The sequence below is a fragment of the Patiria miniata genome, unplaced genomic scaffold (assembly GCF_015706575.1).
Source record: "Patiria miniata isolate m_02_andy unplaced genomic scaffold, ASM1570657v1 HiC_scaffold_2, whole genome shotgun sequence".
In the NCBI taxonomy this organism is placed as follows: Eukaryota; Metazoa; Echinodermata; class Asteroidea; order Valvatida; family Asterinidae; genus Patiria; species Patiria miniata.
Window position 1 is genome coordinate 5,982,722 of NW_024037058.1, and position 15,183 is coordinate 5,997,904.

Consider the following 15,183-nt stretch of genomic DNA (forward strand, 5'->3'; position numbering starts at 1 on the left):
GCCCGCAATATGCACTACAAAGACAGTGTCTGTGGTCGGTTTCCAGACCAAAAGGCTCTGACATCACGCCAACAACGCTTTGCGACTGTGCACGTTAAAACATTTAAATATAGTAATGGCAATAAACTCCCTGTGAAAATTTTCTTTCTGGCATGCTGTCATTTTCAGAAAACAGTAAAAGAAGGCAATTTCCAAAGAAACATCCAGTGAGTAGTAAGGTTTGTAATTTGAAGAATCTGTGAATGGGTGCGTGCAAGCACTGACATGACGCACAAGCATGCGCCGTTGCTAACTATCATGTCCCGGATGCTGATTTTGGGCGTAATTCAAAATGTGACTCTGCAACTTTTGATTTGAAATCGAGATCCCAGTATATTGGTTCCTTGGAATGTACAGCAATTACTGAGCTAAAATGTTTTCAGGTTAGCTGTTAAACAGCTAACCTGAAAACATTTTAGCTCAGTAATTGCTAACAGCTAACATTCGTCCGCAGATTTTGAGCCCTTTGTTGTTTCAAGCAAAAAAATGCCTCAATGACAAGACCTCTCTTACCCTTATGATTCTACTTCCCGCCCTTTTTGAGCACCCATATACCGATTTCAAATAGACTGACACCACTTTATTGCTGAACATACCTGTTTATCAGTCAGTGATGTGTAGAGGTGGGCGTGGCTCTCCCCCATCTCAGCATTCATCTCAGCAATGGACCAATCAGCCTATGGAAGGCACAAAATATGAATGAATATTCAAAATTAGTGCTGAATGAACTGAACTGGGATGCAATAAAAAGAGAAAGCCTTAAAAATGTGAGTTTTGGAAATTGTGTAACAAAGCACTGCTGATGCTGAATCACTGAAAGGAATAACAAGTTTTGTTATGATGAATATAATTTAAATGAACTACACTGTATGCAAGCATTGTGCTGTTGAATGCTATACATGCATGTAAAACACCAACTGCACACGAGCTAAAATGCAGATAAATAAAAAGAAAGTGAAGGAAAATAAAACCCACAACAAAACAAAACTACGATCCAAAACCAATTACTGTCGGTTCATTTTTTAACTCTTTTTATTTGTTTATATTTGTCTACACAACAGACTTGAGTATCCAATTGGTGGGGGATGGGGGACAAGTCCCCCCTTCCCACTTTTTAAAGTCGGGGGATATCATATCGTTTGTGTCCCTAACCCCACTTTATTCGTCCCAGAATTAAAATTGTTGCCAACATAATGATCCTATAGCTCACAATAGCTGATGACTTCAAACTCAAAAATAATGTTTAAAAGATGATTATTTTGCTCTTCAAAAATTTGTTGAAATGGTCAGAAATTGCCTCAGATCACACCACAGAGCGTCTACAATACATATTCCGGGGCCCTTAAGCGGGCCCTAGACCCCATGCTGTAGGGCTTTGCGCTCCCATGAACACTGTTCAAGATATGCCCCTCCCCCCACTTTTGAGAAGCGATTGACGCCCTTGTGAGTATCCTGACTGGAAACATATCAAAGGATATTAAAACAGGTGTCATCTGCAATAACAGTCAGTTTAGAATTTTAAACTGCATCAGGTAATTGACCTGTGGCTTCTTTATGTTTACCTTTCTGATAAACCTGTCTGTCATATTGCCAGCCCAGGACCTTTGGATCCATTAGATATAAAACACAGTCAGCATGCTGTATTTGATTTTACTATGAGCACGTACCAAAGCTCTACATAAGTGGAATCTGGAGACTGCAAATATTACCAGATCAGAACCTTTGGATCCATTTGAGATAAAACACTGCATTTGATTTTACTATGAGCACGTACCACAGTGCTACGTTATCAGAATTTGGGTACTGGTACTGCAAATATTACCGGCCCGACACCTTTGGACCAATTTGATATAAAACACTGCATTTGATTTTACTATGAGCACGTACCAAAGCGCTACATAAGTGGAACCAGGGACTGCCAATGAGTGTACTCAAAATCATGTGACATGGGCTGTGTTGATACAGAGGGGCGTATACATAGATCGCCATCTTTGTTCATTTCTGCCATTGCCGTAAGTGACATCAGAATGGGAAGATAGCAGTGGCTCATTCCATGTGTACCTGAAGGTAAGATTTTTATTTAGTGGGTCTACCTGTAAGTCTGTCAATACATCTGATATAAATCAACAGCATCACATTATCTCATATGAAGTACATGTACATGTCAACTCAGTATTTGCCAATTACAAGTGTATACGTATTTACTGGAAATTCAAGTGGATCCGTCAAACCTGTTAGAATACAGACATGTGGAATACATGAATCTCCTTATATTCATGACAGAAATAAGTGACGTATTGTTTGTATTTTACGAACAAGTGTTAGACCTTTAAGAACGTAGCTTAGTGAATCACAAAATAATAATAAAACAACAAAAAATAAAAAGGTAAATGTATTTTTTATGAAATTTCTTAAAGGAAAGTGGACTTTGAGTCTACGATTTGAAATATGGGCCAATTAAAGTACTTGTAATTTTTTTGGGGGTACACACAATATTTGGTTGCAGTAACTCCAGCTCACCTCAACTCAAACCACCTAGCTGACCCAGGCAAGCTCAAAGGTGGAGTGATAAGACGTCTGCACTAAACAGGAGGTACTGGGTTCGAGCCCCACCTGAGTAACAGTAAGACAGCCCTTTTGTATACAAGTGCCCTTTTAACTCTAGCGTAACCCCCCCCCCCCCCCCCCGGATATTTGTAAAGAGTGCCCTTTTTTTTTTAAACAATGCCTTTTTTTTTAAACAGTGCCTATTTTGTTACAAGCAGCCTTTTACGAGTACCCTTTTGGGAATTTTGGGCTACCATCAGCAATTGTGCCACCCTGAAAAGTGCCACATATTGTCCATGATCGTCTGGTTTGAACAGCGCCCCAATACCAAGATGAGCCCCCCCCCCCCCCACCTCACCCCCCCACCTCACTTTATTGTTTATTTTACGCAGGCTAATTTTACCGAGGGACGTGCGAGTACTCTTTTCACAAACTTTTTTCAACACTGAGTATACAGTGTTCATACAAATACGTCAGTGTAGGGCAAAATCCAGTGTTAGAAAAAAAAATCTATTTTTTGTGTGAACTGTTTCATTCAGACCTGAAGCCACATCCTCATAAAGTCAACAAAGTGTCATTCTTCGTCAGGTCAACTCACAAACTATTTATATTAAAAACTGTGGCAAAAGGCATTTTTTGTCAAAGTGGAAAACCTTTCACTTGTGACCTACTTTTGTTTGACTTGTTATGAATTTTATTATAATTTACCTTAGGCGTAAGAAAATGGCCCATAACAGCTGAAACAAATTCTTTATTGTTGCATTTGTCAGGACAAAATATATAATTATACTCTTACATTAAAGGGAATATACAACATTTGCAAACATCAAAAAACAAAACTACCAAATTATCATGAAATACCTTACTGCACTGCTAGTGAATGACAGTCTAAAGAATCCTGTAAAATCATGGCACGTGCTGACATTTTCAGGAAAAGTGGTATTTTTGTATCGATTTCCAATGCTGGTCGACTGACCAGCATTGGACAAAACTGACTCTTTTCAAACCCCCAATTTAACAGATTTAGTTTGCAATCAAATACACTCCTATGAATGGGTACAAGCAAGCTAGACTGGTTCCCTGATCCAATTCCCTGACGTCTATAAATTGCTTCATTTCATCATTTTGGGTCGGGGAACCAGTCTACAAGAACAGGATTGTTTTTTTTTTGGTTTTTCTAGTAACTGCGAACACAAAACTTAAAACAAGTCAACATAACAATATTTGCTACAAAATACTAACCACCAAATACATCCATTTCAGAATATTACAGCAGAAACAAATGTTGTGTATTCCCTTTAACAAGGTAACCATATATTGTACATTCGTTGCAACTGATTGCTATTTTCTTTTGAACAAAACTAAACAACTACAGTTTTAAAACAAGCATATACATGTAGCATATTAATAGACCTTCAATTTTGTGAATAATGTACTTGACAAAAAGTTTTCAACTTTACATCTGACCTATTACAACCATATCATCATTTGAAGTTTGAATACATGTAATTCCAAAGCTTTTATTTGCAGGTTAAACGTCCATTCTATCACACAAAGCCCAACAGTGAGGATGGCATCTAATGTTACAGTGCAATCAGTGTTGGAGAAGATTAGTGTGGATCATCTGCAATGCTCCATCTGCACCAACCGTTTCAGGCAGCCCAAACTGCTGGACTGTTTGCATAGTTTTTGCCTCCAATGCCTCCAAGAGCTCAGACAGCGCCAAGATCCTAGTGGTACAAAGCTGACATGTCCTCTGTGCAGATGTGAAACCATGTTGAAAGGGTCTGGGGTTGCTGATCTCCCGAATAACTTTGCCTTCAGTGCCATGGTGGAGGAAGTTACAATGCAGGAAAAGCTACTGGAAGGTCAAGGGTCAGAGATCAAATGTCAAGCCTGTGATGAGGAGAATCAGGCTATTTCAAGATGCATGAACTGTGATCATTTCCTCTGCCAAGAATGTCACAAGGCACATGGACGAATGAATTTGATGATGAAATCTCACAAAATGTACACACTGGCTCAACTTCGATCAGGAGAGATTGTCTACAAGAGTAAACTAAGAGAACAAGTTCCCAAATGTGGCAAGCATCCAGATCAGAATCTCAATGTCTACTGCAACACATGTGAGCAAGTCATATGCACAACTTGCTCTGTACTTGATCATGCAAAACACACACTCACTGGATTACCTGAGGCAGTAGAAAAATGTAAGAAGAAGATCACAGAAATGGTCCAAAACAGTGAGAGAAGAAAAACAGAATTGGGCACCACCATAGAAGACACATGCAAATCTTGCAAAGAGCTGGAAACCATGTTTGCCAAAACTCAAAAGAAAATCTCCAAAAAGGCTCAACAGAAGATTACAAAGCTCCAACAGGAGATTACAAAGCTCAAACAGGAGGTTGCAAAGATCCAAAAGGAGATAACAAAGATCCAAAAGGAAGAAAAGAAACTGTTAAAAGAGACAGACATGATTTATAAAGACAAACTCAAAGCTTTTGAAGCTGTTCAAGCAACCAACAGGAAAGAGGTGACACAGACAGAGCACAAGCTAGAGGAGGTGAAACAACTCATGAATCAAGCAAGTTGCTACGAGATTCTTGAACTTCAGCAGAAGCTCTTGCATAACCTCAGTGAATTGACAGGGAAGCATCCACAGCAAGTTCCTGACAAGTTGACCTTCATGGACTTTGAAGAAGGTGAGAGGTCACTTGGGAGACTCATTCTGGAGGAAGAACCAAAGGCTGCAGCAAAGCAATCACCAAGACCTGCAAGATCATGTGTGAAGGAGAAATGGGAACTGAAGACTGAAATCAAGAACTTTGAATTAGGAAATACAGTGATACGACATGTGTCAGTACTCTCTGACAATAACATAGTATTAACCAATTGGAATAATACACTATTCACAGTATCACTGACCAATAGTCAACATACACCATCTCCTATCCCACAAAGGCTACAAATCAGTGGCCTCGCTCATGTAAGGTGTATTGCAGTGAGCAAGGACGACAAGCTCCTTGCTCTAGATGGTCCAGTAGTCAAGGTCTTCAACAAGCAACATCAGCTCCTCCATCAGTTCACACCAGGTAGAGGGTCAGCCAGCCAACCAACATGCCTCGCAGTGGATGACAGCAATCTGATAGCAGTGGGTTATGAAGGCAAGAAGGAGATATCTCTACACAACCCAGATGGATCCCTCATCAGGAGACTGTCTGCTCCAATGATTAGAGGTTATCTGACAATGCACAACCACCGCCTTATCAACACAAACTGGTTTAACAAAAGGTTGGTATGTGTAGACTACTATGGTGCCAGTGTATTCTCAGTAGACATGACCAGCAACATACAGGAGGATGGGTGCCCTAATGGTGTGTGCTGTGACAGTGATGGCAGCATCTATGTTGCTGTGTATGGATATCCCACAGGTGATATTCTGCACTACAGTCCTGATGGCAAGTACATTGGATGTGTTATCAAAGGATGTGGTTCTCCATGTTGCATCACATTCACATTGGATGGTGATCTGGTAGTGGCTGCAGAAAAGTCTGTACAGGTCTATTACCGCGTGTGAGGACAGAATAATTACACCCAGGGAAAATAGAAAAGTAAAGGAAATTAAATCAGCAACAAAGTAATCAGTGATATTCATGCATGCTTTGTTGAAACTACAACTCTCACGGTATCCAAAATATCCAAAACCTCTTTTCCTAACACAAGCAGAACTGAAATTGGGAAATAGGTATTCCCCGCATAATTATTTTCCCTGCATAATGTATTTCTCCAGTTGCTGATAACTGAAGGAGTCTATATGCATAATTACTTGTTTACTGCAGACTTTCTTTGCCAATTACATGTAATAGCTGTAATCATAAGCATAGACTTCCATTGTTAGTTGCCAGTGCCATCAATATCAGCACTCATCTTGGAAGTCAGGTCAAATCCCATCATGCAATTGCACCTAATCCACTCACAATGTATAACACTTGTAACCAACCATCATTGCCTATCAAAGTTTTCCCATAAGATATATTACAACAAATGATCTTATAAGGAGAGGGAAATAAGAGGTAGAATATACTCAATTTTGAGAATCAAACAGTGATAGCCATCACAAAAATAGAAAGGATGTACATTATGTACAAAGCTTGGTAATTGTCACATTTAGTTGATTTTATTACTGCCCTTTTAATTTTAAAAATCACTCAAATTGCAGATTCATTGGAAATAATTGGATAACTGATTATCACTGGTCCATCAATCTTGGATAACTTAGGCTTTGTAAACAATGTGTCAATTCAAAAAATTTTTTTTACTTTCCCTCTAAAGACAGCTCCAGCTTTCTTTAAGGGAAAGAAAAAAGTCAAGCTGTTGTTGATTTGGATGCAGTAATACTGTGTACCAATTAGTCTGAACATATTGTCACCATTTTGTCAATGTGATGAATCCACTGAAACCCAGATTTTAAGGAATTTCAGATGTTTTGATATTCTAACATTTTATGATACAACTCTACATAATTCCAACATTTTGAGACACACAATTGTATTGTTCATAATATTAAAGGCTAATACACCACGAGGTGAATGTGTGACAACTTAATTTTATTTTAGTTTTTGACTAAGTGACAAATCTCTATTTGTCACTAAGTCTCATTGATTTTACATGTGTACAATATTTAAATGTATGAAGCATGTACAATTTGCATTTTGATAAAGTGAGAAATCTGCCTTTTAAAAGTATATAACTTTTGTACTCGTGCACACAACAAATCTGTGTATAAACATAATGTGTGTACATGTACGTGTGATCAAGTAACATTTCCGTTTTGAAGAAGTGATGAACATCTTTTATGTCTCCTGATTTAACATACTTTTTATGAAAATGAGACAACTGCTGGGCTATTTAACTAATGGGCTATTGCATCAGTTATATTTTTCAATTTTAGGGGAGAAAAGTACAGTGTGTATCAAAATAAATGCAAACAACATATACCAGACGTAGAATGTGTAACCAACATAGATAATATTGGTATAGTTTGAAAGATACGCCTTTACACTTTAAAATGAGACATAAAATGTCCAAGAGAGGTCAAATTGACAGTGGGACCAACATTTCAATTTTTATAGGCATTGGGACAAAGGTAACATAACTGTCTCTGTGTGGATATTTGCCTGGCCTACAAAAAATGTTTTAAACGAGTTAGCACAATTCAAAAAGCTTTCTTGCTCTAACCTCATGCTAAAATGTTTAGCATGTAAACATATTTACAAACTGATAGCAAGTGAGTGTTTAGGATTGTGTTTATTCGCAAAACACATTTTTTTGGTCGGCCAGGCAATATAAAAATTCTGCAGAACTTCTTTAGATACAACACTGTGTTAAAAGTTTGCGTTTTCAATTTGGGTGAATGGTTGTATTCTAAGAGCTTGCTAATATCATTATCATTTTACTTGTTTGTTATTACGTTTCTACCAAATGAAAATACTTATTCAATTTGGATCTAGGCGAAGAAATTGATGCGACTATATAACCTTGCAGTAAGCAATTTTTCATTAAAAAAGGTGCAGCACACATTGCACATTTCGTATCTAGTAATTAAAGCTAAAACAACTCTTTTGGTAATTTCTGAAATCAAGGGAAATCATTCATTGTCTTAGAATCCTGTTGGTATATTTTAATTTCAACTTGGATCAAAGGCTAGTTATATTTTGACATTTGGCTCGGCCAATCAAAGGGACCCATCTCAATTTACAGAGAAGCTTAGAATGTTTATAGAGAGAAATGGAAGTAGCTCAAGCATACTGTATATACTAATTTTTGTGGAACATTTTTTGCTGCTCTAATTTTTTTAGCGAAAAAGAACAGCCATCTTCATGACTTAAGAGACTTTAGTTAGTTTTGCTAATTTAACAATGTAAAGGTTATTCTTGATAAAGCTTTCGTTTTCCAAAAACTTCAGAAGAGTTTGCCATTTCTTACAGTTTGAAAGACAATGGTTTGCGTATGTGCATATAATTTGTTGTTTCTAAAGAATCATCATTCCATCATCACATGTGATGCGATCAAGCTAAATGAGTCGTTTGTAGGGAATTTTTATTGGTAGATACAGGCCAAAATAGGACCACTTCATCACATCTTTTGGTCACACCTCTTGGTGTTCCAACTTTGTTAATTGTTTAACTAAAGATGGTATCAGCTTGCCGTTTTCGAAGCAGTAATGCTGAGATTGTGCCCTTTTCAAATTTGTAATAAAAAAAAATTGACCAGGGTCGACAAACGACTCATGTAGCTTGATCGCATTACATATTTTGATGCATTAGTCACTGGTCCTTATTCATGACGTAAAAGCAAAATTATTTTCACTTTTTTATTACTTAGAATGACATAACCATGTGTCCCCTTCATTCTTTGAGCAAACGTTAATAAATTAGATATCCAAAAATTAGACGTCTGAAGTGTGTACTGCTGGCTTAGTCTATGACATCATTAACAAACAGTTACATTTATAGGAATAGGGGTGTAAACCTTTTTCATGATAGAAATGTATTAGTTTGATCAAAACATGATCGAAACTGGTACAGTGAATTGTACGTGCACAACAAGTGGGTAATAATTGAAAAATTGAGTCTGTTCTTAAAACATCCATAATGAACTCATTTTAGAGGCAAGAAACCTTTAGAAGGATTATTGACAGTTTTTCATTTCCTTTGCAAGGTTGACACCAAAACAACAATGCTCCTTTGGGAGAGTTACTTTTTAAAAGCATTTTTCAAAAACCTAAGTCGAGTCATCAAAAAATATCTCATTTTGCGATAGCATATCAAATTTCTGCATTGCAATTATTCATGCACCGTATAGACACTATCTACAGTCTTCAAATAATCATGATTTTTTCAGGGAGGCGTGCTGAAATGTTGACTGGTTATTTTTTTCCAGACACTTAGGCCTCCGAAAATCAATAGGTGTGGGGGGGGGGGGAGGCTCATGCCATATTTCCAATGGGGAGCGCCGATAAAATCCTAAAATCATTCACACAATATTAACTAATGCACCCTTGTCACGACTATTTCTTTAGGGGGAGAGCGTTCGCATGTACATGTACATCACAAATCCTTCATTTTGCTAATGCAAATTTTTTTTTACGAAATTTATTTTGGGGTGGGGGGGGCTAGACAAAATGGGGGGGGGTGGTATAAGAAAAAAAGTAAGAAATATCGAAAGGAGAGTAATCCCAAAACGATTCGGGTCAATTCCCTGGTTTGTTTTTTATTGGGCCTGGTTTCCACAAGCGTTTCTACAGGGAGACATTTAGCCCCTTTGCTTAATTATTCAATCAAGTTTAAGTAATAAAACAAATAATTTTATCATTATGTTGTCTACACATATGTGTTTTTCTACCTGTCTGTCCGTTCGGTACCTGTCATTTAACAAAAGAGGGCTTGAAAGTCTCATAATGCATCTCAAGCTAAATTCCTTGAAAAACTAACATGATCATGGTTTTTATTTTGATAAACAAAGTAAAGATAGATTTCATGTCCAAAAAATGCTTGACAAGCTAAAATATGAGGAAGAGATGCTAGCAATCCGTTGAATGAAATAAAACACATTTTTAGAACTAATGGCTTGCTAATTTCTCTTTGTCTCAGACTTGGCTATCTGTTGTAAACATGTAACAGTGGATCATGAAGTGTAGACAAAAACTGGACACAGTCCTAATCATAACAGCGTAATCTGATGTGAAAATAACATTGGAAAGTTCTGATTCATTTTTGCGGGGTCAGGGTCAGGTCAACACTGGCTGTTCCTGAGCAAACAATAGATGTTCTGGAAACCTGTGAGAAGTACATCAATTACAATAGATGCTCTCCCTGTACAGCTGTTTGTCATGATCGACCGTGATCCACCAGCTGCATAAAGGGGAACATAGTAATAATAGGACTGGCAATTTACACAATACTAAATGATATTTCATTGTACATGTATGTGAGCCAGAGTATGTACACTCCAGCCACTGGGTCTCTTCTTTTCAAAAGGATACTTTCAAATTGTCCACAGAAAGTCATAAAATCTCCTTAATCCAGGTAAGTAATTGGTCTTATTACATGTATTTCATAGAATTTTGTCTGTGTGACTTTTTCTACAAAGTAGACAGTGTTTATTGACAAATGCAGTAAATGTATTATGGAGTTCAATGAAAAAAATCCCTTTGGCCTATAATTGTCAGCTGCCTTGAGATATACAGTCTATACTATAGTCGGTATTTGTATTAAAACAGAAAGAAAAGCCAACATTTTACAGCAGTTTTGTGATGAACATATGATGCTTTCTTACCACAAGTTGTTCCAAACCAAACCAAACTGGGGGAAAAGTGGGGGTGGGGTGGGTGGGGTAGGAGTTTACAGCCACTTTTTGGCTATGGAATTAACATACATTGAAGGTAATGATTGTAATGGGGACCAAACAAACAATGGTGCTGAATTCAAACTGTTTCAGCTGTTCCAACAAAGGAAACTACGAAATACACAGTGTCGGCTGGGGCAAATACAAACACACACAAGTGGGTATTTACCTGCAATCGGGGAACCCCTATTCTCCCTCTTTTGTTTGTACTCTCCCAAAAGTTTTGTACATATCGCCAAATTGGGGACCTTCGGAAATTGGGGACCCTATTGTCCTCTATTGTTCAACGTCCCCAATTGAATGCAGAAACAAACTTACTCACACTCACACACATGGAAGGACAAGATGGATATAGATAAAGTAGGCCTATAAGAGAAGTCAACTTTTGATGCTTCCATTCACAGAAAATAAGCCAATGCATTGGCAGAGCATCATCAACTAGTCAAGATGGCATCTAGTGTTACAGCACAATCAGTGTTGGAGAAGATTAGTGTGGATCATCTGGAATGTTCCATCTGCACCAACCGTTTCAGGCAGCCCAAACTGCTGGACTGTTTGCATAGTTTTTGCCTGCAATGCCTCCAAGAGCTCAGACACAGCCAAGATCCTAGTGGTACAAAGCTGACATGTCCACTGTGCAGACGTGAAACCATGTTGGAAGGGTCTGGGGTTGCTGATCTCCCTAATAACTTTGCCTTCAGTGCCCTGGTGGAGGAAGTTGCAATGCAGGAAAAGCTACTGAAAGGTCAAGGGTCAGAGATCAAATGTCAAAACTGTGATGAGGATAATCTGGCCATTTCGAGATGCATGGACTGTGATAATTTTCTCTGTCAAGAATGTCAAAAGGCACATGGACGTATGGCTGTCATGAAATCTCATAAAATCTATACACTGGCTCAACTTCGTTCAGGAGAGATTGTCTACAAGAGTAAACTAAGAGAAGAAGTTCCCAAATGTGGCAAGCATCCAGATCAGAATCTCAATGTCTACTGCAACTTATGTAAGCAAGTCATATGCACAACTTGCTCTGTATTTGATCATGCAAAACACTCAATTATTGGATTACCTGAGGCAGTAGAGAAATGTAAGAAGAAGGTCACAGAAATGGTCCAAAACAATGAGAGAAGAAAAACAGAATTGAGCACCACCATAGAAGAGACATGCAAATCTCGGGAGGAGCTGGATACCATGTTTACCAACACTCAAAAGAAAATCTCCAAAAAGGCTCAACAGGAAATTAGAAAGATCCAACAGGAGGTTGCAAAAATCCAAAAGGAAGAACTGAAATTGAAGAAAGAGACAGACATGATTTATAAAGACAGAGTCAGAATATTTGAAGCTGCTCAAGCAACAAATAGGAAAGAGGTGACACAGACAGAGCACAAGCTGGAGGAGGTGAAACAACTCATGAATCAAGCAAGTTGCTGTGAGATTCTTGAACTTCAGCAGAAGCTCTTGCATAACCTCAGTGAATTGACAGGGAAACAGCCACAGCAAGTTCCTGACAATTTGACCTTCATGGACTTTGAAGAAGGTGATAAGTCACTTGGAAGACTCATTCTGGAGGAAGAGCCACAGGCTGCAGCAAAGCAATCACCAAGACCTGCAAGATCATGTGTGAAAGGGAAATGGGAACTGAAGACTGAAGTCAAGAACTTTGAATTAAGAAATGCATTCATAGCACATGTTGTATCACTCTCTAGCAATAAAATACTTGTACTATCTAAAAATTATAAAGGAAACAGTGGTGCACTATTCACAGCTTCAATTCCCAATAGTTACCAGGAACCATCTCCTATCCCACAAAGGCTACATATCAATGGCCTCACTGATGATGTAAGGTGTATTGCAGTGAACAAGGATGGCAAGTTCCTTGTTCTAGATGGTCCAGTAGTCAAGATCTTCAACAAGCAACATCAGCTCCTCCATCAATTCACACCAGGTAGAGGGTCAGACAAACCAACATGCCTTGCAGTGGATGACAGCAATCTGATAGCAGTGGGTTATGAAGCCAAGAAGGAGATAGCTCTACACAAGCCAGATGGATCCCTCATCAGGAGACTGCCTGCTCCAATGATTGAGGATTATCTTACAATGTACAATCACCGCCTCATCTACACAAACTGGCCTAAGAAAAGGTTGGTATATGTAGACTACTATGGTACCAGTGTATTCTCAGTAGACATGACCAGCAACATGCAGAGGGGTTGGTGCCCTACTGGTGTGTGCTGTGACAGTGACGGCAGCATCTATGTTGCTGTGGATAGATATCCAACAGGTGATATTCTGTATTACAGTCCTGATTGCAAGTACATTGGATGTGTGATCAAGGGATGTGGTCATCCACGTGGCATCACATTCACATCGCATGGTGATCTGGTAGTGGCTGCAAGACGGTCTGTACAGATCTATCACCGAGTGTAAGGACAGATTAATTAATCTAAGGCTATCCAGTGTATCCACCAACCACTTCCATCAGACATCGAGCATTGTTATCACTGACAAAGAACTTTAAAGTTCATTCCCTAAACAACATTCTACAATACTGAATATTTGGTTTAATTTTAAGGTCTTTGGTCTCTGTATGTGTTGACTCTCATACCTCAACCACTTCCCCTTTGGAAAATCTTGGACTTCAACACCCAGCCTACTTCCTATGAAATCCTATATCTGTTGGTCCAATAATGAGAGCAAACGAATGAACCTTCACTATGTTTTCAAATAGGGATGAGTGCACATTTTAAAAATATAACAAACGAGAGGCAAAGTATTACCACAAGAGGCAATTCAATTTTCTCAGATTCATCTCAGCAAATACAAAGTCAATGTATGATGTGTTTTCCAAGTATAAGATATAACCCTGCTACTGTGTAAAATGTAAACATTATTTAAATTTTGTTATTCGATTCTTCAATTACATTGGGAAAATTGTTGAGTTTAAATTAATGCAACTTACATTTGAATGAGACAGATTTTCCAACTCCGCGTACAAAAACCAGAATAAATCCTCAAAAGCAACTGAATGAAATGTGTGTGATTTTGAACTAAAGCGAGAGTTGAATAGCAAGTTACATACAATCCCTTGGTTGTCTCTTTCACAGTGCTTTCTGAGTGCCTCATCAAATTAATATTAGTTTAATTACATTGACAACCAAGTTGAAAATGAAAACCTCAAGTGCATTCTACTGAAATGATACATGGATGTTTGTAAATTTGGTTAGTATGATGGATGTACATTTGTTAACTGAATTTTATTCCCTTTTTTGTCCTTCTTAAATGTGATTTTTTAAATACTACAATATAAGATGCATTTGGAACATTCTATGAATTTGGGGTCCACTTTTTCCTGTCCCTATACGTCCGACATCTACGATTTTGTAATTGAAGATGCACTCCTTTATGTGTGTACTCTTTCCTCCAAGAATGCTACCTACCCAACAAATATTAATTAGTTTGAAGTCATTTTTAATAGCACTTGAATGGCAAATGATAAATTTCGGAGGTTGCAGGGACGGGAAAAATGTCTGACTTTGGACCCTAAATGTATAGAATGACCTACTTGTGAGAGGTTCCGTACCATTACAATAATAGTTTAGTTTATTCCATAAAGGATTGAGGCTTTTGCTTCTTTGAATAAGTATTGGTTTGCTAAATGCTGATACACCAAGTAGTCTAAATGAAGCAATAACAGAGTATCTCTCCAAGAGAACACAGCTTCCATGACAACAATGGCATTTCAGCAAAGATACAAAGTCTGTTATCTACCAATCAGCATCTCACGTACATTTCAGCTGCATTTTCCACTGGGCATGTGTGACTCCTAGGGTTATTTGCATACATAATGAGGGCTGCCTATTTTACACCGATTATGTGACTCAAAAAGATATATTTGTATTTTATCATTTATAGACCACTTAATTTGGAAGCCATTGTTATTGTATCACTAGTTAGTTCATTCACTGTATATTTTGTCAAAGACATTTTAAAAAACGTTTTCTGAGAACATAGCAACAATGATTTTATGAAACAACCCTCTTTTCTCAGTTGTCGTTTGTTTACATTTAAGACCAATTTGTTTTTCGACAATAGCATAATTACAGTGGTTTCCCCAACATTCATACTTGTACATAATGGTAGAGGGGATTATCAAGTAATCAGATTTGTGAAAACATTTTCCCTTGATTTTTTTAT

General features: G+C 37.9%; 2 protein-coding genes across 2 annotated transcripts; both read left to right on the plus strand.

Moving 5' to 3' along the window:
• The first annotated feature begins 3,937 nt into the window (after nt 1-3,937).
• On the plus strand, nt 3,938-6,556 carry LOC119726176 (protein PML-like). Its single transcript, XM_038197784.1, has one exon. The coding sequence runs from the start codon at nt 4,157-4,159 to the stop codon at nt 6,161-6,163; it is 2,007 nt and encodes a 668-aa protein (XP_038053712.1). The 5' UTR covers nt 3,938-4,156; the 3' UTR covers nt 6,164-6,556.
• A 4,883-nt stretch (nt 6,557-11,439) lies between these two features.
• Nucleotides 11,440-14,069, plus strand: LOC119726177 (E3 ubiquitin-protein ligase TRIM71-like). Its single transcript, XM_038197785.1, has one exon. It carries the CDS (start codon nt 11,440-11,442, stop codon nt 13,414-13,416), a length of 1,977 nt encoding a protein of 658 aa, XP_038053713.1. The 3' UTR covers nt 13,417-14,069.
• Nucleotides 14,070-15,183: the final 1,114 nt, after the last annotated feature.